Source organism: Pseudonaja textilis, chromosome 2 (assembly GCF_049901715.1).
Source record: "Pseudonaja textilis isolate UNSWEBS1 chromosome 2, rPseTex1.2, whole genome shotgun sequence".
Taxonomy (NCBI): Eukaryota; Metazoa; Chordata; class Lepidosauria; order Squamata; family Elapidae; genus Pseudonaja; species Pseudonaja textilis.
In genome coordinates, this window is record NC_141991.1 from 107,647,714 (window position 1) to 107,672,526 (window position 24,813).

At 40.0% G+C, this 24,813-nt stretch overlaps 1 protein-coding gene across 1 annotated transcript; it reads left to right on the top strand.

The window, feature by feature from the left end:
* Positions 1 to 252: 252 nt before the first annotated feature.
* TRIM47 (tripartite motif containing 47) lies at positions 253 to 24,194 on the top strand. The gene is made up of 6 exons (XM_026702009.2): positions 253 to 1,190; positions 11,274 to 11,369; positions 15,329 to 15,559; positions 16,305 to 16,500; positions 19,484 to 19,558; positions 20,158 to 24,194. The coding sequence occupies exons 1-6, from the start codon at positions 525 to 527 to the stop codon at positions 20,781 to 20,783; spliced, it is 1,890 nt and encodes a 629-aa protein (XP_026557794.1). The 5' UTR covers positions 253 to 524; the 3' UTR covers positions 20,784 to 24,194.
* The last annotated feature ends 619 nt before the right edge of the window (positions 24,195 to 24,813 follow it).

The window sequence follows — 24,813 nt, forward strand, 5'->3', positions numbered from 1 at the left end:
GAGGAATATGCCAGCGATTTATCACTCCTAATACCCTCGCTACGTGCTATCACCCAACTATCTGCTGCTGAATTTGACGGGACTCGAGAAGAGTAAAATGAGGCAAATGTGTCCTTTTGGGAAAATTCGACGGCAGTCCGGAGGCGGGAACGGTCAGTTTCCCATGTTCCGAAATGTCTCCCTGGGATTCTTTCACAATTACTCACACATATTTTAATAGACTACGAAGGGCGGGAAAAGCTTGAGGTGGATTCATTTCGCGCGCTTCGAGGAGGAGCGGCACTTCTACTTTTCTTCTAACCTGAAGCGGGCGGCTTTCTCTTCGCCCCTTATAGAGAAACGCCACGCAAGGAGCCGGCCCCTCGCCTGCCTTTTGGGGGCCGACCGCGGCTGCCTGGTGTTGACCTGAATTCCCGATGGGCGGAGTTGGCGCTTCCAGCCCCTTGCCCTGCCCTGCCCTTCCTCAGGGAAAGGGGCCCAGCCCAGCGTCGCGCTCTTCGCCTCCTAGCTGACTTCATGGCAGTATGGACGCGGGCTCTGGCCCCATTAGCTCCGCTCCCAACTTTCAAGAAGGTTCTTTCGGTTGCCCCATTTGCCTAGACGCTCTGAAGGACCCGGTCACCACTCCCTGCGGCCACAACTTCTGCTTGGAGTGCATCGGGGCGCACAGGCATCACCCCGGGGGCGTTACAGGAGCCGGAGGACAAAGTGTCTCCCGCTGCCCCCTGTGCCAGGAACCCTTCCCAGCCGACCTCCCGCTCCGTAAGAACCACACCCTGGCCGAATTGTTGCAGCTCCGACTGCCCGCGCCGAGCAGTCCGCGCCTGGCTATGGCACCCGAGGAAACCTCGGAGCCGTGCGCTCCAGGGAACGGCGATGCCCAGATCGAGGAGGTGCTTTGCGACTTCTGCACCGATGGGGAGAGGGCTGAAGCGGCTAAGTCGTGCTTGGTGTGCTTGGCGTCCTTCTGCGCCCCCCACTTGCAACCTCATCTCAAAAGTCCGGCTTTCCAAAGCCACCGGCTGGTTCCGCCCTTGCGGCACATCGAGGAGAGCCTCTGTAAATTGCACCTCAAGCCCTTGGAGAGCTTTTGCCGGACCGACCGCAGCTGCATCTGCCAGATCTGCCAGACCCAGGAGCATCGGAGCCACGAGGTGGTGGCCGTGGAGGTGGAGCGGGAACTCGTGGAGGTGGGTAGGGCCGTCGTCGAGATTACAACGGAGCCCCTTTGTGCGCCCTGATTCCAGAGGAGCGACGAAGGGCGCAACGTGGCCCGGCTGGCAAAGCCTTTAAGTTGCGCTCGCGATTTCCAGCCTCGGAATAAATGTAAACCCTCTGGCTGCCACCGTCACTGAAAAGTTTTGCTGGACGCGTTAGGATTTAGGAGCGTGGTTAGGAGTTTTAGGAGCGTGGTTAGGAGTGGCGGTTGGAAAAAAGAATACAGATTGGAGAGGGATTGCAAAACCTGAACTCAAAAAGTCCACCTAATAAACACCCATTTCCATTTTAAGGGTATGGGCTCGTTCAGCCAAAGAGGAATGAAAGGTAGATTGCAGGCGATCAGAAGCACGTTTCAGGTGCTTAATTTTTAAGAGAAGAAACGTTTAGGGAACAATTAATGTTTAGGGATTACCTAAAGATGTTTAGGGATTACCTAAAGTTTCGGGATTTTGAGGAAGGTTGCAAATACTCTAGGAAAGATGATTCACAGGTGTTTGTAGTTAAGTTTCTGAAAAAGAGAGGGGTGGGTTCCTGGTTGCTTGGGAACTTTTCTCTTGGATAAAGAATGGGAAAGCATTCTGTTCAGTCTTGGAACCAAAAAAGTTCAGTTAGCCCTGGTGTACAAGGCTGACCAGACAGCCTCATAGATAATAGGGTAGAGTTAGATTTAGATACTGAGATTAATGGGTGAAGAATCCTGCTTAATGTAGGCAGCTGATTTAATTAAGTTAAAGATACTCTTCGACCTGCTGATTTGCAAGCATGCTGGGTCCAAACCTACAGGAATGGAAATTCTGGGAGTAGCAATTCCCACTTGTACACAGCAGTTCCACATTAGGGAAATCAGGATTTCAAAATTGACTGCTTTACCAAGGTAGGGGGACCACATCAGAGTAAAATAAAAGGGAAAGAGAAATCAAAGGACATTTTATATTTTTCGGACTCACAAATAATCTGCTGGGAAATAGGACATCTCTGTTGCTGGTCCGAGACAGCCGTAAATGGGAATGAATGAACTTCATGAGAACCCTCATTCCAACCTGTAATGTTTCATTGTAAAGGAATTTTTGGCGTGGCTATCACATGATTCTTGGTAGTCATTATATACATAAATTTAAGAGAAGCAAGAGGTTTAGGGGTAAAAGTCCTGGGAAATTACAGATCTGGCATGTTGAAAGGAGCGCAAGGAACATTTGGCATCATGAAGGAATTATACTCAAATTAGGAAGCTGGGTTTTTTTGTTTTTATTTTATTTCAATTTTTCTAATTTGAAATATTCATAATCCTGCACTTATGACCAGTCATTTAACGACCATTTGAAGTTATAGCACACCCCTGAAAAGCTACCTATAATCTGATTTTGAGATTACAGTCATTGCAGAATCCCCATTGTCACTTGAACAAAATTTGGGTGGATTCGTCTTTATGTCCAACTACAGGGATGGTGCATTGCCCCTTCACCTGTCTCCCCCCACCAACTCCCTGCAAGCCTTGGGCCTGCTTCCCACCACACTGGGTCCCACCCTGCCCTCCCCACTCCTGTCACCCACTGCTCACTTCTGTACAGTGTGTTAATACTTGATATTCAGGTGACTTGTCTATAAATGGTTTATAATTGCAAGATTGAATATGGTTCGGGCTGTTTATAATTTTCCGCTTTTCTGTTTTGCTTATTGCTATTTATGCTTTTCAGGGGCAGGGTTTGTAGTTATTTGAATATATTTTTTAATTACTTGAAGTAAAATAAATAAAAGGGGTTACACTTTAAGGCAAGTTATAAGCTAAATAAGAAGGCAGCAAGTTTCAATCCTGGCATTGTCTGTCAAAGGAAAGTTGATTAGCCTAGCTGGGAAAGATTGACTGTCGGAGGCCTTAGAGAGTAAGAACTTAATCTTTGCATAAATGAACACAAAGTGCCCAAGGATGGGTGGAATAAGTGTTACAGAGCAAAATTAAGGCATAGAGGTACAAACCCCTTTTGTTGGCCTGGGGGTCAGGATATTAGTTGAGCCCATGATATGTTGATTAGGCTTCCTTGGTTGCTATTTTCTATTTGAATTGGATGTTCTTTTATTACTTTGTATTGATACTTTGCATTGGTTAACTGCTTAGAGCTGCATTTGCACAGTAGGCAACCATATAAATAGATTTAAATAAAAAAGATCACCATCTTTTTCCACCAAATATCATTGATAAAAGCACTTAAAACCTAGTGCTCTTCAAATGGGTTGAACTATAGCTCTCATCATCCCCTCCATCCAACATGTTGACCAAGGATAGTGAATTGTAATGCAGCCAGAGGTGGTATTCAGCAGGTTCTGACCAGTTCTGGAGAACTGGTAGCAGAAATTTTGAGTAGCTCGGGAGAACCAGCAAATACCACCTCTATGACTGGCTCTGCCCCCATCTATTCTCTGCCTCCCTTGTCCCAGCTGATCGGCTGGGTCTTCTTTGGTTGCCCTGCACAGGAGAATGGACCTGGAAAGCAGGTTAGTGGAGTGGGGAGGAAATGGGGATTTTGCAGTATCCTTCTCCTGCCACGCCCACCAAGCCACCCTCACAGAACTGGTAGTAAAATTTTTTGAATCCCACCACTGAATGCAACAAACTGGGAAGGCATCCATGAAGGAATTCTGCTATGAAGAAATAGGAGAACCTTGATGGTAGGCACAAAGTATGATGGAAGACTCACCTGTTCAGGGAAACTTCAGAGTGATGTTAAAGCTGTAGTAGATCAAATGCTTAATAAAATTTATTTTAAAAAAGAAAGTTGTAGTAGATCAGGGGTGTAAACTGGTGGCCCACAGGCCAGATGCATCACGCACAGGCTATGCCCACCCCAGCTCCGCGAATGGGAAAAATGTCACACAACATCATGTGATGGCAATGTGACATGGCGAGTTTGATACCCGTGTAGTAGATTATGTGTGTATGACAATGGAGCGCAGGTGACCTAAACAGTTGCTGGCGGAATAGCCAGAGCTCATTATGAAAGAGGCGGAATACAACTTGGGAATTGCAAAGAAAAGTGTTGACATTTTGTGAGCTACTGGGCCTGCTTGGAATTTTGAGAATGTCATGGCTATCTATGTAAAAGTGCCCATGCAGGGAAAGGGGAGCTAATTCACAAAATAATTCTTATTAGGGTCATGAATAAGTCACTCTATACTGCAAATTATTCTTGCTTACCTTATGTTTGTTCTTTGGCATATTTTCAAAAAAACAAAACCCTAAACCTTGGGCATTGAGCTGCAGTATTCTATTTTCTAAGAAAAGAACAAGGGATGTGTAGCCTAAAAAAGAGAAGGCCAATGGAAGAAATGACGACAGTATTCCAATGCAAAAAAAAAAGACTGTCACAGGGAAGAGGGGGTAGCTATGTTCTCCATAGAGCCTAAGGATAGGGCAGAAACAATCTCTGAACAATTGTTTACAAATAAAGATCCAAGCTCAAAATGAGGAATTTCCTAAGTTGAAGAGTGATTAATCAATGGAAAAGCATGCTTCCTGAAGTCATGGGATGGGGATGTAACACTGGAGGTTTTCAGGCAAAGGTTGGACATCCGTTTGATTGGGATGATCTGAGGATTCCTGCCTCCAGCAGGAGTTTGGACGCCAAGATCTCCAAGGCCCTTCCAACCCTAGGAGGCTTTAAAAGTTTATGGCGACTTTGAAAGGCCTGGAAGCGTTCTTGGGGATCAGTACGCTGCTGGAGAGTTTTGCTTTGCAGCCTGAGGGTTTCCCATTTTTAAATTAAAATGATTTTTTTAAATTACCTAGCAAGCACTCAGGGAGGACTTAGATACCTGCAATGTCATGTTGTAGACTGCAGTCTTTGGGGATTTTTGTCAGATTATTCAGTTGCGGGAATAACTTTTGTTTAGGGCAAAAGCAACTGCACACTAACTTATATGGAAATATTTCCAGTTACCAAACCTCGGTTTGGCCCTGTGCAGGAGGGTAGTTAATGATGGATGGGAAATCCGTGCTTGGGAGGGGAAAGCCTCTGAGTTCTGAATTGCAGCCAGACAAGTAAATACAAAAGTCACAATGACTGAAACAAATTGCGGAGGGCGAGGGGGGCGGGGGAGGATTGGGTGTAGTCAATTTTCCTCTGAAGTGAAATTTTGCACTATTATTTTCTCTTTAAAATAGTGCAGAGTTTACTAATGTGTAAGGGAATAAATATCTAGATAGGAATTTAAATAGACAAGATTCTAAGATTGGGCTGTGAATGGATTTGTAAAGATGTACATCCATTTGTATGCATGAAACAAATATCAATAAAAATTCCAAAACTGATTTGGCATAAAAAAGAAATATTAAAGATAGGAACTAGCCAATAGGGTGTCAGTCACAATCATTGTAGTGTTTTTTTTATTATGCTGCTAATTCCATTAAACTTTCTCCCAGATGTACAAACAACTATCTACAGATTAATGTTGAATTTTTTTAGAGAAAAGGCATGCTATTGAACGTTGGCACTAAACTAGAGAAATAACATCTATTTCACGTAGACTAATCTTGAATGTGTCTGTTTTATTAAAAAATAGGTGATATTGCTAAAGAATATTATTCAAATGCAGAAAGAACTTGGTTAGGTGATAAAGGTTTAAAATGGCTTCTAGGGAGAGAGTATGGGGAAGAACTTTAAAATCTAGAAAGTGTCAAGAGTATTGTCTAAAAAGTTTGGAATGCAATTAACAGGATGAAACAATATATGGATAGGAACAGTTTGAAAAGGAGGTAACAGTTACAGAGTTCGTCAGGGAAAAGAACTGACAGTACTATAGTATCATCAGAACTGCAGTTTTTAATATCCTCTTGACATCTTCTTAAGTAATAATTTACGTTTTTTAGTTATTTTCAAGAATAAGTCACTAGATGCAAATTTAGATGATAGTTTTGGTCATGAAAGTTAAGCTACGCACCATCAGGTTTGCTTACCATCCTGTGAGAACCAGTCATGAAATGATAGAGGCCCATAGAAACATCAGTCCTGAGAGCCTTTCTGAGGATACATCCTGATTTTGGGGGTGGATTTGGTTGAGAACAGTCAGGAAAAGCAGATGAAGATGATTTGATTCAAGGAAGTTGTTTGGAAGGAAAAAGAGAAGTGGAATGCTTCGTTTTCAGCAGTCTTCCCTAGAAAGAATTGATCGGGGCTCAAGAGAAGCTAGAAATTAGTGTTTCAAATTATCAAAAAGGACTTTCAGGTGCAAAGACAAACATTTATTTGAACTTCTGGTGATTTGTGCCTGGCTTGCCAAATCATATACATAAAAGCAATCTGTTTTGTTTGGATTTGGAAAGAAAGCGAAGAAAACAAGGAGCCGGGAAGCTATGTAGTCTGTGATTAATTCCATCTGATGCTAATTGAGCCCAGCCTAGTCTGATAGCTTTACTTCAGTGTGATGGCAGCAGCAGTTCATTCCTTTTCTCGTAGCCCTTTCCCACAGTGTCTCAATCCAGGCCCTTTATTTCCGCTGGCTTTTCTCCCAGGTTCCAGTCCTTGCTCTGTTTGTCTTTCAGATTGCACTACTGGCGTTATTTTTTTTCAGGCACTCCCCTTCCCAGATGGCTTTGACTAAACTCCTGTCAGTTTTGGTTTAAGTCATTCTAAAGCGTTACTTGGGAAATCCCATTTCCAAACATTCAGTCGGGATGCTTGGCTTCTTTGGAAGGATTGCTAAACTTGGAAAAGTTTTCAGGGAGTACTTTCACAAATCATTAAAACAAATCAATGCATTAATAGGGAAGCATTAAGTGTTGGTGTGTTTCTTAATTGGCCACATCCAGGTACCAGTATGTTGTAGTGGTTAAGTGTTGGATTAGGAATGGGGAGATCCAATTCATTCTCAGCCACAGAAACTGGGTGATTTGGGGTGAGTCATGCTTTCGACCCAACCTATCTCCTAAGGGAGGAGAGGGATACCTCCACTAGTGTACAGTACATTATGTACATTACACTGAGCTTCTGTACAAAAGATGGGGTGTAAAACCGATTAATATAGTTTCAGAGGGTTATATTGTACACATTGGCAAGTTTCGATCTCATCAAAAAATCTTGCCTATTTTGTTCAGCTTTCCTAAAATTCAGGACAGAACTTGCTCTCCTTTATCAGTTTGGTTGTGAAATACAATGAGACGGGAAAGAAGGGGAGATCACAGGAAGAGGTGAATCATTTTTACTTATCGTTGACCTATGGTTGTTTTGTTGTTTTCAAGGATGAAAATGGCTGTAGAAAATCGGCTGCAAACAGCTGGTTTTCAGCAGCAATTTTGGCCATTTTGGTGTATTCATAGGGGTTAAGAATAGAAATAGGAATAGTTGGGCTCCCAAGGTCCTCTCTCTATACTTTCCAGCCTTATTTTGGTAGAAGGAGATCATGGGGTGTTTTTTTTTTTAAATGGTACATTTGGCTGTTGAATATTAATATAATCTCTCTGGGTAAACTCAGATGACCAACCCCTGGTGCATTTAGAAGGCATGTTAGAAGGTAACACTTGGGATTCTTTTCATACTTGCACTATTTTTATACAGCATAATTATAATTGTTTGGGAAGTGGAATGGTTTTTAAAAACTGGAAAGGAGCATTGCCTACAAATATTCATAAGCTACAATGAACCATTTCAAATGCCTTAAGTATTGTGATATAATCTTTCATCAAGAAGCCCATGTAGACTAGTATATGTGTTTTGTGTCTGGGCGTAGCCAAGCAGTCTATGGCAGAAGTACTAAGCAGCACATCATCCCTGAATTTCCCTGAATTCTTACCATGCCTTCTTTCCAGTCACTTTGGAGTTTTGTTCCAGCATCCTTGGAAGGTGAAAGTATTCCTTCACAGTGATGAAAACCACTATAACCTTTATAGTGGAAATAGGCAGTCATTATAGATATATAGAGAAGAAAATTGGTTTCACCACTCCTAACGTATATCGTTGCGTTCTACTTTATTGGATGCCCAGATGAATTTGCTCATCAGGCAGACTAGCTGATATGTTGGGAATTATGCTCTAAAAATATAAGGTCATGATGGGAAAGGTGCAGGGGTGGGATTCTGCCAGTTCGGACTGGTTCTATAGAACTGGTTGTTACGATTCTGCCCAGTTGGGAGAACTGGCAAATCGTGCCCCTCCCCACCCAGTCAGTCACGCGCATTGCTGACTGCATTCTCCCCCGCCCGCCCCGTGTCACCCAGTCATTCCGTAAAGTATTTTTTTCTCCTCCCGATGATCAGCTGTTCTGACAATCAGTTGTTCCAGGATCTTCCTCGCTGTCTTATTGCTTTGCCCAGGAGGCTTCCCTGAGGCCCAGGAGGCAAAAAAAACAGAGCACGTGTGTGTGTGTGTGCTGTGCCCCCACCCCCACGCTCCATTTTGGCCTCCTGGCCCTCAGGAAAGCCTTCTGGGAGCAAAAATGGCTGCCCAGGCCCCCCATGCTCCATTTTTTTTTTGCCTCCTGGGCCTCAGGGAAGCCTCCTGGGAGGCTGTGCTCCATTTTTGGCCTCCCAGGAGGCTTCCCTGAGGCCCAGGAGGCAAAATATGGAGCGCAGGGGTGTGTGCTGGAAAAAAAAAACATACCCACCTAGCCATGCCCACAGAACCAGTAGTAAAAATATTTGCATCCCACCCCTGGAAGGGTGTGATACTTGAAAATCAATCACCTGCTTTATATATATATATATAATAATCAGCTTATATTACAGTTGAAGAGACTGCTGAAGGCTGTAGCAAATGCCTGTGGTTATCATAGTATTGGTGAAAAAGGATCCCAGCGGATAATGCCATGACACAAATTACACAGCTATGATAACTGCTACTGTGATAAGTAGGATTTTCCAGGGCTCAGAGTTTTTTCTAGTTTTTTGGAAAGATTGAGGATTTTAAACTATGTTTAAAAACTATGTTTAAGCTATATTTAAAATCTTAATTTTAAAACTTCATTTTCACTTCAGATAGCAGAAACGTGCAAGAAAGCAGGCAAACGTAGGGAATTCAGGGGTCATGTGGTTATTATTTCTTCTATAGACTGCTTGGCTACCACTGAGACAAACATAATTAGATTATCACTCTAATGGTACCTAGGAGCTAGAGAATTGATTGGCCCTGAACAAGGAGAAACAGTAATTCAGAATTTATATGTTAAACTCTCAAACACTGTATAATCTCTTGCAGTGCTGCCGTCTCAGAGGAGAAGAGATTTTTCCTTGTTTCTGATTCTCATATTTGTCTGATAAATTGCCTATTTATATTTTCTGCATCCCTGATTCCATTCAGATAAATCCTCCAAGAGAGGCTGGATTCTTCCAGCCAATAGTTATTTGCCCACCATGAGCAAACTAAAAGTTCAGTGGTGTTGTATATCTTTGACACGTAGAAGTTATTGGGCTCTTTATCCAGCAGCTCTAATTATAGAAACATGAGTTGCAACTCATGGAAAGACTTTGCCATCAGGCTGTGAAAATCCATTTTTAATTACGGTAGGCATTACTGGAATAGGTGGACCCTTTTCTTAGTTGAAATAAAGCAATCCTTTGTATCCTAGACACCAATTCTTTTTTCTAAGCCATCAAACCATAAATTGCCTCCAGCTTTGAAACCAAAGCAGTTTGGGGCCGATGAATGAAAAGGAACAGAACAATTAATTGTTTTCTCGCTGGAATAAAATGTTATCGCTCCTGGTGGAACAGAGGAAGCAAAGCTTTCCTGTTTGGCAAAAATAGATGGCTTTTGGCTGAAAAACAGAGATGACTGCACTTGGAAAGGCTTAAATAAGTTGTCTTAGTTTAAAGATAAATCTGAAATAGCATTTGGGTAGTTCCTGAATGAATATAACATGCATACCGTATAACACATACAGAAACAACCTAAAAGTGATTCTTCAGAATTCTCCCCCCCCCACCCCCCATGCACAACAGGTGGCAGCACCCAGCTAATTCTGGCTGATGTTGAAAAGTAAAACAAGGGACAGAGTTTCGTTTGGGATGGGAAATCACCAGGAAATTCCAGGACTGAACAGAAAATCCAGTGGCAAGACGAGTCCCTGTTACTTCCAAGAAACGCATAATTGAATTTGATCCCCAGGGAGTCTTATCTTCAAGCAAGACCAATATCAAGCAAACATGACTTTTCTCCCCCCGTACTATTTTAATGATAGCAGTTAGCACATATGTAGCTAGCACATATCACTAGGGAGCACATTGGTCACACCGATCTGGGAAACAGTTGTGTTTTCAGAATCTGTTTAAGAAAAGGGCAGGCTGGAGTGCTTTACCATTTAATCTTTTTCTTTTCCTCCCCTGGCTTTGTTTTATGTGATCCGTGGGTTATTATGGCATCAGCAGATAAGCTCTCTTCCCTACCACTCTGATTTCCTTGTTTTTTTAATAAGAAAAGGGGTGCTGATTCATTCTGCCCTGGTTCTTTCTTGATAATGCAACAATTGTTCTTTTTCAGGGCAACCCACTCGGACTGGTCTTTATCTCTGTCCCGGTCTGGTCTTTATCTCAGTCCAGCACATGGTCTCATGAGTAGAAGGGGGTCTGAATGCAGCACTTGTTCTTTTCAATTCCAATCAGAATATAGGACAAATACTGAGCGATAAAGGAGGAGGAAATTTAGCCTGGTTTAAAGGCCTTGTAGGGAGGAGAACGATGCTTTTTGCCCAAGTAATTCATGACAATCATGACTTCAACTCTAAAACAATTCCGTGTATTTTGAGTTGCTCACCAGGCAGAGGTTTTGTTTTATGTTTGTATTACTTAAAAACAAAATAAGTAGGATTGAGAAAGAGCTTAAGAGCAGTTGGTTGTGTATATAAGCAATAATAAGGACTTTAGGGATAGAGAAAGATGAGACACAATGGAAAATGCAGTCTTACACCTGACCTTTGACTGCATTTTGCACCTCCAGATAAATGGGTTTATTTTAATCTTTAGAAAAACAGGACAGTTATAACATATGTGTGTAGTCATGATGATTGTGAAATGTAAATTTCTGTAAAGTTGAGATTCTGATTCTCTCTCCTTTTTTTTTCTTGCCTGAAAGGCTCAGAGGCCAAAAATCCTGAACAATATTGAAAATCAGCTGGATGAACTGGGAGCCTCAATAGCGCAGATGAAGAGGATGGTCGACCTCATCAAAGTATTTCACCACATTTATTTTTCCCCAGTAAAAAGCAAAATGTTGAACCCTCCTCTCAAACCTTTCCTTTCCACAGACTTTCCTTCTTTTATTGTCTGTTGTCAAGAGGTAGCAAACATAGGCCATCCTTCCCCTCAGGAAGGGGGCAACTGTCAGGATGCTAGAGACCACAGTCCCAACATATTTGGAAAATGTGAGGGATGCTATTTTCAAGAAGCGATTATATATATTTTCTATAATTTTCTGTATTAACTAATTCACATCTAAATAGAAAACAAATGTACTGCTCCACCGTTTCTTATGCAAATCTTTCCTGAGAACTAAATTACAAATGCAACAGAATCACATGAGGCTTCTTTCTTTGAATAGCAGATAGTGACAGTGCTTAATGTTTGATCCTTGGAGTAGGGGGCCCCATATCCGTAGAAAAGTAGTACTGTAGGGCAAAGATAAAGTTCATGGATAACTTTCATGATAGGGAAAAAGATTCCTTATCTTATGAAATGTAGTCAGGACTGGATGCTGTTCCTTAGAAATTGCAAAACTCTACAACTTTGCAAAAAAAATTCCCTCAATTTGAGAATGTAATATTCCTGATAATTCCAGAACATTCCATTTCCAAATTGCTACTTTTTGCGGTATTTCTAGAACAGCCATGTTGGGTTTTTTAAAAAACTTCTTCCAGTTTCTTAGCCTTCATTAAGAGATGGGGAGTATTCTCATATCCCTCTCTTCTTTTTTCAGCATTTACATTCCACTTTAATGCTAGTTTTAGGTTTTCCACAGCAATATTCCGCAGCTTGCAAACAGAACAGCACAATAAATTGAATTAGGAAAAAGTATTAAAATGAGGGATGGAAAAGAAGTGTGTGAGTCTGAAGGACAAGGAAAGAAATGAAACACACAAAGACCTTAGCTGTACTCAGTTTGCCAAGAGGTACAGCCCTAAATACACTCTTAGAAAACTTTTTAAGAAGCAACTTTTATAAAAATTTTCAGGGAGAAGCAGCTTATGTTTTTCTTCTCCAGAATGAAATCCCCCGGTTTTAAGGAAAAACTCTCCTTTATCCAAGAACCAAGTTAGTGGATGAGATAGGTATTTATCACTGAAAAGTAAAGGTGATTTCATGGGTTACATACAATCCTCCATCACTCCATCTGCTGCTAATGGCATCTGAAGATAGTTCGTCTTAACTTTGGCAGGAAAATAACTGAATTTCAACTGTTTGTATCCCCTCTCCCTTTTTCTTGTTTAGGAAATAAAGGCCCCTCATTCTTACCCATATAAACTTCCCCAAATGAAGCGCCAAATCTATAAAATTTGGTAATTTTGCATAGTTTTTCTCTGATTAGGAATCTGAAGAGGAAGCTTTCTGTTCCCATTCCTCTCTTTAACCTGCTTGAAAGCTGTAAAAAAATAATTCACTAAATCTTCAGCCCTGCTCCTCCTGGATCATTGCTGTACTAGTGGAAAGCCTTCTAGAACCTTAAGCAAATTGGTTGGCTGAGTCACTTCTCCTGATTTCTTTATAATAGCCAAAACTCAGTGTAGAGTTTGAGAGAAAGGGTAAAACTTGTTTTTTGTTTTTTTGTTTTTGTAAATTTTATTTGTAATCCCGGGTTACATTTCTTCGTACAGACACAAATTCAATTTCATGCTCATTTTTATGTTCTATTCCATATCTTATTACTATTTTACATTTTCTACATAGCTTCTCCCCTCTTTTAATTTTCTCAATTTTATTTTAACTATCTCATCTCAATTCAAATCATTATATTTATCCTTTTTGTCTGTCCTGTTTCAATTTCATATTATCTTTTCTCATTAAACAAAGTTTCTCCTGTAGTTGCTGATTGGAGTATGACACGTTTATACCTTTTAAGTTTATCCACTTAACTCTTATTTAGACTTCAATATATACCTTAAAGTTATAACATTCAATATAATACATAACTTCCATTCGGATTCTGCTTGGTACGTTCTTAAAATACACACTATATTCTTTAAAAAAAAGATTATAAATATATGTAATTAAAACAACACATTCCATTCCAATTCAATTCTATCATTAATGTTAATATTCATTAAAGTTTTAACTTCTTTAACATTACTTTTCAATTAAATATCATACTTCTATGGGAACAGTTATAAGCTTTCCATAATTAATCCCCCCCACTTATATTTTATAAAACATTAACTAATTAAAATGTTCCCGTTCCTTCCTAATTCAATTTTCTCATTTATTTTATTTCATTTATTTTATTAACATGTCACTAGATTACAGTAACTATTTTATCCCTCATTTTAATCATACATTGTTTCCAATTTTCTAAAGTTATTTCTGTTACTAATATAACAATACAATCTTATGTACCTTTACAGAATCCCTGTTTCAGTTAATTTTTCACCCATTATCTCTAAATAGGCCCTGTTTCTCTATATCTTGTTTCTGTCCTTTGTACCTTCTTTTCCTTTCCTTCTTCCCTCTCTTCTTCTCTCTCCCCTTTTTACCCCCTTGTCTCTCTACCTCTATTTCTCTCTTCTGTATTCCCCTCTTCTGTTGCCTTCCAATATTATACTTATTTTTTGAACTATTTTTCTTTTCTTTGGTTGTTTATTTAAGTCTTAAATTCTTCATTCTCTTTCCCCCCTTTCCTTTTTCTTCCCCACATAGAATTACTTGTTCATTAAAGATGGCTTCTTCTTTGTCCCAGTCTTCTTGTTTTGCAGACGTTTCTTGTTGTTTCTCATAGTTCCAAATCTCCATTTCTAAGAATTGAAAAATGAAGCCGAAAGAGCCTCTCCTTTCTTGTGCATCTTGTTTATACTTTTTAAGTTCCATTTTCAATTCATCCAGAAGTAGTGCCATTGTACAAATTTTTAAACGACCACCCGATTAATTTTAGTCATTCAAATGCAATAACCAAGAATCCAAAGATCACCAAGTAATCCAAATATACGCAAGCTGTTTCTTTTTTGCTTTTTTTTCACTTTCTCTTCCTGGGGTTCTACTATTTAGTTGCCCAGTTAAAATGTATCTTTTAGAAGTCTTGTTGAAGTTTTACTGTAGATTCCTTTTAATTCTAGGCAGTCTCCTCCCTTTTTTCCAGATCCTGCCCTTTTATTCTTTTTCTCTCCTTTCCTGCTTATAAAATTTTTTAGTGTCCAGAAATCTTTATTATCCCTTTGACATTTTGTTTTATTTTCAGCTTAATTGCCTGTTGATGTCAAAGCAGATTTCCCCCCCGATTTCTTATTTAAGTCTCTTAATTGTCAGTATAGGGAAAGGGAGAGAAGGAAAAAAAAACCCAAACCTTTCCCTTTTCACTTTCCTTCGCTGCTTCAGACTCTTCTTTGGGTGCGATGTTATTTTTTTTAGTTTAAATTCCAGGGTACCTTAGTTGTTGCTTTTGCAATTTAACCCGGTCAGCCAAAACTTTCACTTCTTATCTTCCTCCTGCACATTCTTTTCCAGTCAAGTTCTTCTTTGAGGTGGCCATTTCTGACCACCGCTGCAACCGCCTTCAGGAAAGGGAGTAATGGCCAGCTGAGGAGGAGAGATGCGGCTCTCCTCAACCCTGCTGGCAGTCTCCGCTCTCTTTACCACCTCTACAGGGTGGCTTAGCCCCAAAACCAGCCAGCTCGGGGCACTCCAGCAGCGAGCCCAGACCGAAACCACGCACGATCGCAGATTTCTGTCTGTTGCCGAAGAAGCTCAAACCGAAAGCAGGGTAAAACTTGTTGATTGCCTACTGTCCCTATAATTGTTAGTAATTTTTAAAAATGATTCTTTTGATGCGTTCCATATTGTATTTTCTCAGGCTACTTCTTAAATGTAGGTTTCACATGATAATTCATTTGTTTTTATTTGGGATGGGAGCTTGGTTTATTCGCATTTTAAGCAATTATAATATGACAGAAGATTTTTGTTGGAATAAATCCATCTTTATTTTTTAAGGCTACTGCTCAGAAAGAGAAGGAAAAGGTCACCAATCTCTTTGCCGAGGCCAGCAAGGTCCTGGCAACCTTTAGGAAGGAAGTGCTTGGTTTCATTGAGGCTGATGAAAGAGCCATGCTGGGTGGAGCAGAGGAGGAGCTGCGGCATAAAGAAGAGCGACATGCCAAGTTGATGGAACACAAGCTGAACCTGGAGAAAGTCCCCAGCACAGACACCATCACTTTTCTGCAGGTGTGCTCCAAGAATTATTTTTGTAGGTGATTCAGTTGCCAGTAGAGAGACAGCATAGGCTTCATTGTATTCTTCTCCACCTGGGCACTCAGGATGCATCAGTTCCCCTTGGAGAAAGTCCAGCAGTAACTATGGAGCTCTTGCTCAAGAGCCAGCTCCATACCCGCATCTATTTGCATAGTACAAATATGTTTGGTTGGTACCTAAAAAGCCCAGTATGTGAAATAGCATCCAGGTGTCTCCATCAATATAGTCATAGGACAGCAACAGCTATATGCACTTGTCTTTAATATAAAGGGCTAATGATGCTATGCTTAATAGTTTGTGTCTACCAGGGAGTGGTTCCATAGGAGTGGGTGAATGTGTCCTGAATGCTTTTCTTTTACTGTATTCTCCCATCACTTGTCTGCTTTTTATTCATCCAAGATCACATGTTCATTCCCACCAAGATCTCTACTAGAGAAATGTTTTCTCATTTTTTTCACTCTTGGAGACAGGGGGCCATACAATATTAGGAGAAGGCTCTCTTGGATTTGAGGCTGTTCCAGATGATGATCCAGGAACAGAGTATGCCAGTAGTTATAGCCAGTAGAGTTGTGTACCCCTTCTTCCCCCCACTTCAGACTCCTGCCATATCTGTATTGAGTTTTGAGCCTTAAATGTTAGTGACTAGAGAAGAGTTGTATCTGCTGAATAGACCTTATAGTCAAACAATTGCTGTAACTTTGTTTGTTTTCTTGACCAGGAATTCCAGGCATTAAAAATAGCAGCTGAGGAAAAAAACCTTGCGTGTTCAAACTTCCCCAGAGAACTGAGTTTTATTAAATCCAGTCAGGCCGTGTTTGCTGTGAAGGAGCTGCTGGGAAATATTTGCAAGAACCAATGGGACCAACTGTCAGGGAAGGGTGAGAATGGACCTTTTCATCATGGGATATCAGAAGGTTTGTCGTTTATTTATTTATTGAATTTTTATAGCCACCCATCTCATAATGGAAGGAACCCTGAGACGTGGGCAGAAATCTTGTCCTTCAAGAGTTGCCCTTCATCTGAAGTACCAGATCTATATGGCTGTGGAATAGGAGATTTATGTCAGCCATGGAGCCTGGCATCCATTCACTCAGTCTGTCCATTATGCTAGGCCAGCAGTCCCCAACCGTTATAGCTTGGTGGCCCAGCTAGAGGGGAGAGGGGAACTGGGCTGTGTGAGCAGTGGGCCAGTTCCAAATAGGCCATGGTCTGGGGACTGGGACCCCTGTGCTAAGCCACAGTATGATTTATTCAGTTTGGCTTAGTTCATTGGGTTTGCGTACTTAATTCTTGGCTTATTTAGCACACTCTGATAAAGTGTTCATGCTACTTGCCCTAAGATGTCAATTTTGTTGTTATCTACATATCTGTCAACTGTTGTTACTGTGAGGTTCTTGTTTCTTTTCTTTCCTGCAACTTTTCAGAGTTTTCATATTTATAACTTTCAAATTACTCTCTGATTTTTTTTTCTGAAGGTACCTAATTCTTTTTTTCTTGTGCAACAGTGGCATGCAAACTTTGCTTTTTATGGTAAACTATTCTGTAGAGTTTTGATAAGTCTTTATTTTAGAACTTCAATGGGGGAGGATATGCAAAACCAGTGGGTGCAATTTATATCTCTTAAGTCCCCTGTGGCACTATAGAAGGGGCACAAAAACAGTTTTGAGTTAGCATTTGTGATTAGCAGATCAAAATGAAATGCTGGCCTTTCAAGTTGAAAAGAAGCAAAATAAGCATCATCTAAAAGTGTTGTGAAGAGATGCAACTGACAAAAAACGCAAGATACGAAGACTCTCAGCAGTCTTAGTTATTTAGGCTTTTAATAGCACTCAGATGTTTCAAAAAATGATTCGAATATATAAACAGGCAACAAACAGACATCTCTAGGTGTGGTTACTCGTGGTTTGGGAAACATATCCAGAGCTGGTGTCCTTGAAATAACAGAACAGGAAAAGCTTTTTTACTTGCTAGTTTTTGATTTCCAGACTCTTACCCTGCCAGACTGAAAGCTCATGTTGCTTGTTCAGTTGCAGATGAAGATTGCTGGCTCATTTCTAAGTTTGAAATCTTAGTTGTTTGTGTTTTCTTCGTGCAGCTGTTTAAAACATTATTACATTAGAGCTGTTCTGCATCTGACAGCCGCTGGCAGGGAAGTTTGGATTTTAACGGTAATTAACAAATGCTTATCTTTCACAGCGAGTTAAATAGAAAAATCTAAAAGAACTGCCAGAGCTTATTACAGTATATACTGTCATTTTGACATCTTGCCAGCATTATTACCTTCCCCAACCTCATTACATTGAAACTACAGGTAATCCTCGAATTATGGCTACAATTGAGCCCAAAATTTATGCTGTTAAGTGAAACATTCATTAAGTGAGTTTTGCCCCTTTTTACAACATTTCTTGTCACCGTTGTTAAGTGAATCACTGCAGAGGTTAAGTTAGTAACATGGTGGTTAGGTGTATCTAGTTTTCCCAGAACACTGCAACTGTCATACATATGAAGCAGTTGCCAAGCATCTGAATTTTGCTCACACGACCATAGAGATGCTGCAACAGTCGTAAGTGTGAAAAGCAGTCATAAATCACTTTAGTGCTGTAACAACTCAGATACACATCAGGGATGAAAATCACTGCTTTTCCCTGAAAGCAAATAAAATGCTTGCATTCCTCTCCCACCCCACCCCACATCATGTTTTGTACATTTGTTTGATCATATGCAAAACCAAAAAAAATGGAAATGGAGCTTATGAAAGAATTGTTTTTCTCTTTCAGAGATCTGCTCAGGCCAATAAGCAAAAATCAGGGTGAGGCAGGGTTGTTGTTTTTTTTCTTTTTCTGCAAATGGTAAAAACAGTTTCCATGCAAACTCCACAGAGCCTGTGTCAGCCCTTGGATGTAGGCCAGGTCGGGAAACGGCAGCACAAGAAAGAATAGATCTCTATTGATATACTGTAGGCTGTATTAATAGACGCTTGAAAGCCTGGCATTTCTCATCCCTGCTCTCTTATATTAAAAAGAGTCTTGAGTTTTTCTCTCGTCTTTCCCACGCTAAGGTCATGTTTTCCCAACACTTGCCACTATCTTCTTCAAGACATCCCCATACTCCTTAGTTCTCAAAAAAAAAAAAAAAAACCCAGCTTAGCAATTCTTTTAACTGCCAGAGACAATGTATGATCACATAGCACAAAGTTGAACAGGGAATATGGAGATTTCCCATAAATACTTTAGAGTTTCCTGATTCCCCCAAGGTCTTGGTAGTAACCCACAGAGTCCTTTGAAAACTGGCTCGGCTACTTATGCCCAGTCCAAAAAAGTTGCGCATGTTAATATAGAAAAGGATGAGTGTTTGTAGAAACAAGGAAAACCTGCCAGCTCAGCTGAGTTTTCTGCTGGTATCCCTACCAGTTATACAGAATGCACAGTACTGTATAGTGCTAGATCTTATGTTAACATATGCAATTGTTCTCTAGTGATGCATTATCAGTTTAAAAACGTTTCATGATCCAACCTGGATTGGTCAGTGGGGCCAGAGGTTTAGTCTTCCAAGCTTTCAGATTCATGCTGGAGCCCAACCTCAGGGAACTTCTCTCTCACCAGAAAGTGAATCTCACCGACCCAGATTGCATTCTGCAACATTACACTGGGACACATATATCTGCCTTCATTCCTAAAAATGTTTTATGCAGCAGGTGATTTTTAAGCCTATATATGTTCTATGAAGATCACAGAATAAGAAGATGTGCCTCCATCTAGCTGAATATCAGTTTGCCTTCCTCTAAAACCAGGAAAAAGTTACTGCTTTAGGACAAAAGGCTTTTTTACGGTGATGATATTTTCAGTTCTGTCTGCAATGTTGACAGTACATATTGATGACAAATTCTTCTTTTCACAGTGACAATTGAACCGCAGGTTTCAGAAAGGAGCATCAACCCTGCCAGTTTGGAATCGCGAGATTATTTTCTCAAATGTAAGGCCATTTGTTTTCTGTATTGTTCTCCATGGTTTTCATGCCTTTTTCATTGGCTCATAAGATAAGCTTTATTGTCATTTTTTATGGATTGAAACGTCATACAAAATTCTAAGCAGCAGTGTCTCCAGAGATACTATATTTCTTTTTTCTTTTTTGGCTCTATAGCATTTTATAATATTTAAAGGTATGTTTTTAACCTAGTTTTGTTACCTAATTTTCTTTTATTTTGTGATTTTTAGTGTAGACCACTTTGAAATGTCTAAATAGGAAGTAGTATATGAATATTTTAACTACAGTAACTAGCATTTTAAGATAAACGTTCCTGCCATTCTGAAAATGCAAATATTACCTACATACACACACACAAACACAAAGATCATCATAGCCATCTTGCTTCAGTATTCCACTAATTGAAGTCCTAACTTCCTCCTCAAATATTAAATATGGGCTCCTAAACATTCCTTTGGTAAATCAAGATTGATCAAGCCATGGCTTAATATGAGAACACTGTTTTTTTGTGGAGTGGGGCATGTTTATGCCATGTGCCTTCCTTGTTTATCATTTTTAAGTTTTTTTATATATTTGTTTTTGTACAGCTGCATTCATCATTGACTTGGACAGTGATACTGCTGACAAGTTCATCCAACTCTTTGGGACCAAAGGGGCTAAGCGTGTGCTGAATCCCATCGCTTACCCTGAGACCTCAACCAGATTCATCAACTGTGAGCAAGTATTGGGCGAGAATCTTATGAACCGTGGCAACTATTACTGGGAAGTGGAAATCATAGATGGTTGGGTGAGCATTGGCATCATCACTGAAGATTTCCATCCCCAGGAATCATATGACCGGGGCCGCCTAGGCAGGAATGAGAAGTCATGCTGTCTGCAATGGAACGGCCAGAACTATGTTGCCTGGTTTGGCGGATTTGACTGTGTTATACAGCAGTCATTTTTTCATACTATTGGGGTGTACTTGGAGTATTCAGAGAAGGTGCTGACATTTTATGGAGTCAAGGATTCCAAGATGACTTGTCTCCAGCAGTTCAAAGTGGCTCGCTTTAAAAAGGGACATTTTGACCCTTTCCAGAATAAGATCAACCACCAGTTTCCAGCACTGTTCACACACAACCTCAAGCCAGCCTTTTTTCTCGAAAGTGTAGATGCTCACATGCAGCTCGGGCCTTTGAAAAAAGACTGTGTTTCAGTACTTAAGCGCCGATAATTTGGCATGTTTGTGACATCTGTGCTGGAGCACTGCGTCATCTTTCTGAGTTAGTGTTGATGAATACTGTTGCTGCTTTTTTTACTTATTTGATAAATATCAACATTTAAAGAAGCACTTTTCAGCAAAACATTTTCTTCTCTTGGACATAATTAGAGATCATTTACAAAAGGCTTGATCTAAAGCAAAAGACTATCTCCACTTCATCTATATGAACCAATGGTATCTTCAGAGATTCTGCTCTGTTTCACAAGTAACATTAATGGTATCATGGAAACCCATCCTCATAATAGCAGACATAAAAAATACTACCACTGATCAAAAATGTATGCTGAAGGCCATCACTAGTTATTAAATGTCGCTAGATGAATACTGCTTTTCCATTGCGCTTGAAAAAAAGAAAAAAAAACCTACTGTGGAGAAAACTGTGGTGTCAGCTGTCAGCAGAGCAAATGACATATGAACAAATATATTCAGCTTTGGATTACAATAGCAAGAAAAACTATGGGGCTTTGTGGAGCTTTAGTTTATTCTTAGCTTAAATCTAAATTCTAGTCTAAATATTAGAAATATAATTTGGAAATTAAATGAAGCATCTGTGGCTGTGTGTCAGCCCCACTAGGTAGACCAGTTCAGGAACTGATCTCCAAAGGAAGGATACAATTTTTACTGAGATCGGCTACAATAATTGAGTCTTGCAAGTCTGATTGTAATATACCATCACTTCTTTGTAGTTCAGTGAATTAGGATGCCATCTGCCTGAGCTGCTTCCAAATGTTATCTCCTTGTTTTGGACTTTAAAATGTACTTGTCACTTTTGTCTATGCAATGGTTCCTGCATGTTTCCATCCCGGTCACATTGCATACTCTGTACACTGTGCTTTAATGCTACATGTGCCCATTTATTAATATTGGGTTAAAAAGTACAAAGGAAACTGAGTTGCAGATATGAATGTCAGCTACTCAAGAGATGAGTACCTGCACAATAGAGCAGTATGTGTAAGCACTGAGGTTGCAAGTTTCCCCTTTCCTTACAGCATCTTACAGGCACAGAAGTATTACAAAAATGGAGATTTGATGGCTTTCTGGAGTAACTGGCTGGTTGAATCTGATGGAAGTTGAGGGTTATCAGCTTCTGAAGGACCGCAGATTCCTTCTTCTGTGATATTTTCTGCTTTTCTTAGCTGTCTTTTGAATACAGATCCATGGAAGAAAGACCATTGGAGAATGGAAATTGAACTTTCATGTGTAACAAGGATACAAAGTGTATAAAATCCATCCTTTCCAAATATGCTAAGAGGACACTGTAAACATTTATAAATTTATCATAATTTAGGTATGCTGATAGAAGGGACGAGGAAATTCTAGCTGCTATTGTTTAAAAGAAAAAGATTTCAAGTTAACATATGAGGAGAGCCAAGTTTTATGTTAAGCTTAGGCTTTTTAAAAACTGCTTTGTGACTTTTTAAGGTTGTTTTGTTTAGAACAGGATTAACAGCTGAGTTTGAATAAGCCATCCATTGGATTCCTTTCTTTCTAGAAGATGAGCATTCATAATGTAAATTATGACTGAACAAGGAGAAAAATTAGTTTAGAGACAAGATTTTTTTTTGCCATCACAGGATAATTTTGTTCTTTGAAGCGTTAATTTAATGCTGGCCCACTTCATTAATTCTATGATCTCAGGATTATATTGTTACAAGAGGGTTTTGCAGTATTAGTGAGCACATTATTTGTCTCCAAAAGGTATTTTGTTTCATTATATCCTGTATCCAAACTGAAAGTATAGTAGATTTGATTAATCATGAAATTAGTAAGAGTACTTTTCTTTGCTGCTGGGCCTCACTGAAATGTTCCTGCCTTTCATTAAAAAAATGTGAGGTCCTTATAGTTTTGTTTGTGTATCCTTCTGTTAATGAAAGCACTGCAGCATAGTCCTGAAATACACGTCTTGTGTCCTTTTCTTTTTTTTCAAAGAAGATTTTTACAATCTTTCTATAAAAGAAAAATGATATGTACATGATGTGCATATTGAACTGCATGTTGGAATCTAGTATCTTAAATTTATATACAATTAATTAATGTTAGGAAGGTTACGGGGTTTAATAAAGATAGATCATGAGCATTTGAATTTGTAAGAAACTCAAAGTAGTACTTAATCCACTCCACTTTGAAATTAGGACTTTTTAAATATTTAAAGATAGATAGTCACTGAAATAGATGGAACTACCACTGAAGAGCTTGACAGAGGGGCTCTCAAGATGATGGAGAGGATTTCATTGTCCCCAACAGGACAGAAGGCACAGTTCTGTGAGGAGAGGATCTACATGCAGATGATCCCAGTTAGGGGAGGTAGATACTTAAGTTCCTTCATTTTTATAATGCAGCTATTGTAAGGAGGGTAGGTACTATGGCGGTAATGGCGAACCTTTTAGACCCTGAGTGCCCAAAGCATGTGCGCATGCGTGTACACCTACCCAAAATGCAAGGCAGCCCCCTCGCGTGTGTGTGCACCCCCTGCATGTGCCCATGCCCCCCGCATGCGTGGCTGAGACCCGAAGCCCAGCTGGCTGGTGGGAGGCACGCGTACATGTGCGGTGGAGCTGAGTTGGGGCGACGGCACGTGTGCCCAGAGAGGGCTCTGGGTGCCGCCTGTGACACACATACCCTAGGTTTGCCACCACAGTACTATAGTTTGTGATTTATTGAACCACTGGTTGATGGTAGCAAGGCCACACTTAATTTGAGGAGTTCAATTGGATTCAAATACTACCAAAATAATAGAGTTGTATCATACATATGGCTGGGACAGGATTTTCTTTTTTCAAAAACATTCACAATAAGAATTGATCTTTTAAAAAATGAGTTAAAGTGATTTAAACTGTAGGGTTTTTTTGAATCATCTGCTTCAGCTTCTCAGGAAACTACATCATTATATTTTATCAGTCATGCTGCCAAGTTTGATAGTAGAGAGGGAGCTTCAAATGTTATGAAAAGGAAATGTGTAGACTAGACACCAGTGAGAAGCTGCAGACTGGAAATTCCTTTATATTTTCTGGTTAAAGATTAACAATACAAATCTTTAGAGCATGAAATCATTTATAATCACATGATAATTATTCTTAGACCATTGAATGCAGCAGGTGTTCTAAGCTTTTGGAACACTCCAGCATTAATCTTGTCATAATGTGGTTAAAAATTAATATTCCTAACTCTCATTCATTACATTCTGGTCTTGCCTAGTTATTCTTCTACATCTGATCATAAGGTTTCATTTGTACACAAGGTTCTGGGAGCATTTAGTTTGGAAGAAAGCTTTGGAAAAATGTATTTTATCCACAGCTGGGCCAGCCAGGAAATTTTGTTATAAAAATCTATGGTATAAACCACAATAAACTGGAATTAAAAATAGTTCAAACCACAAAAATATGTTTTTATTTATTTTGCTTTGGCAGTATATATGCCTGTTCTATGTGGCAAAGACTAAAAGTCAAGCTTGTCTCACAGTTCCATGTGCTTTCTGCTACCTATATGTGGCCTTCAGATCAGTGGTGGGATTCAGTTTTTTTTTCTGCCGGTTCTGTGAGCATGGTTTGGTGGGCATGGCAGGGGAAAAATACTGTAAAATCTCCAGTCAGAGCTGGTATTTGCTGGTTCTCTGAACTACTCAAAATTTCTGCTACGGGTTCTCCAGAACTGGTCAGAATCTGCTTCAGATGATTTAGTCCCTTTTATTGTAAAAACATACAGTAATGTTGAAGGACAATGAAATGAAATACTGAGCTAGTACATTCTGGTGTTTGAGAAAACTAAAAATCTGGTTAATGACATCTAATGGTTCAAAATTATTGAGATAGCTAAAAGGGCACACTCAAAACCATGAGTTGTTCTCTTTCCATTCACACTAATTAATGGTTAACTTAATGCCCTCCCCAAAGCACTGAAGCAGCAATTGGGAGAGGAGGACATTACCTGATTATTCTTGTTGGCATCATGACCAGAGTAAAGCCAAATGTATTCTCTACATATG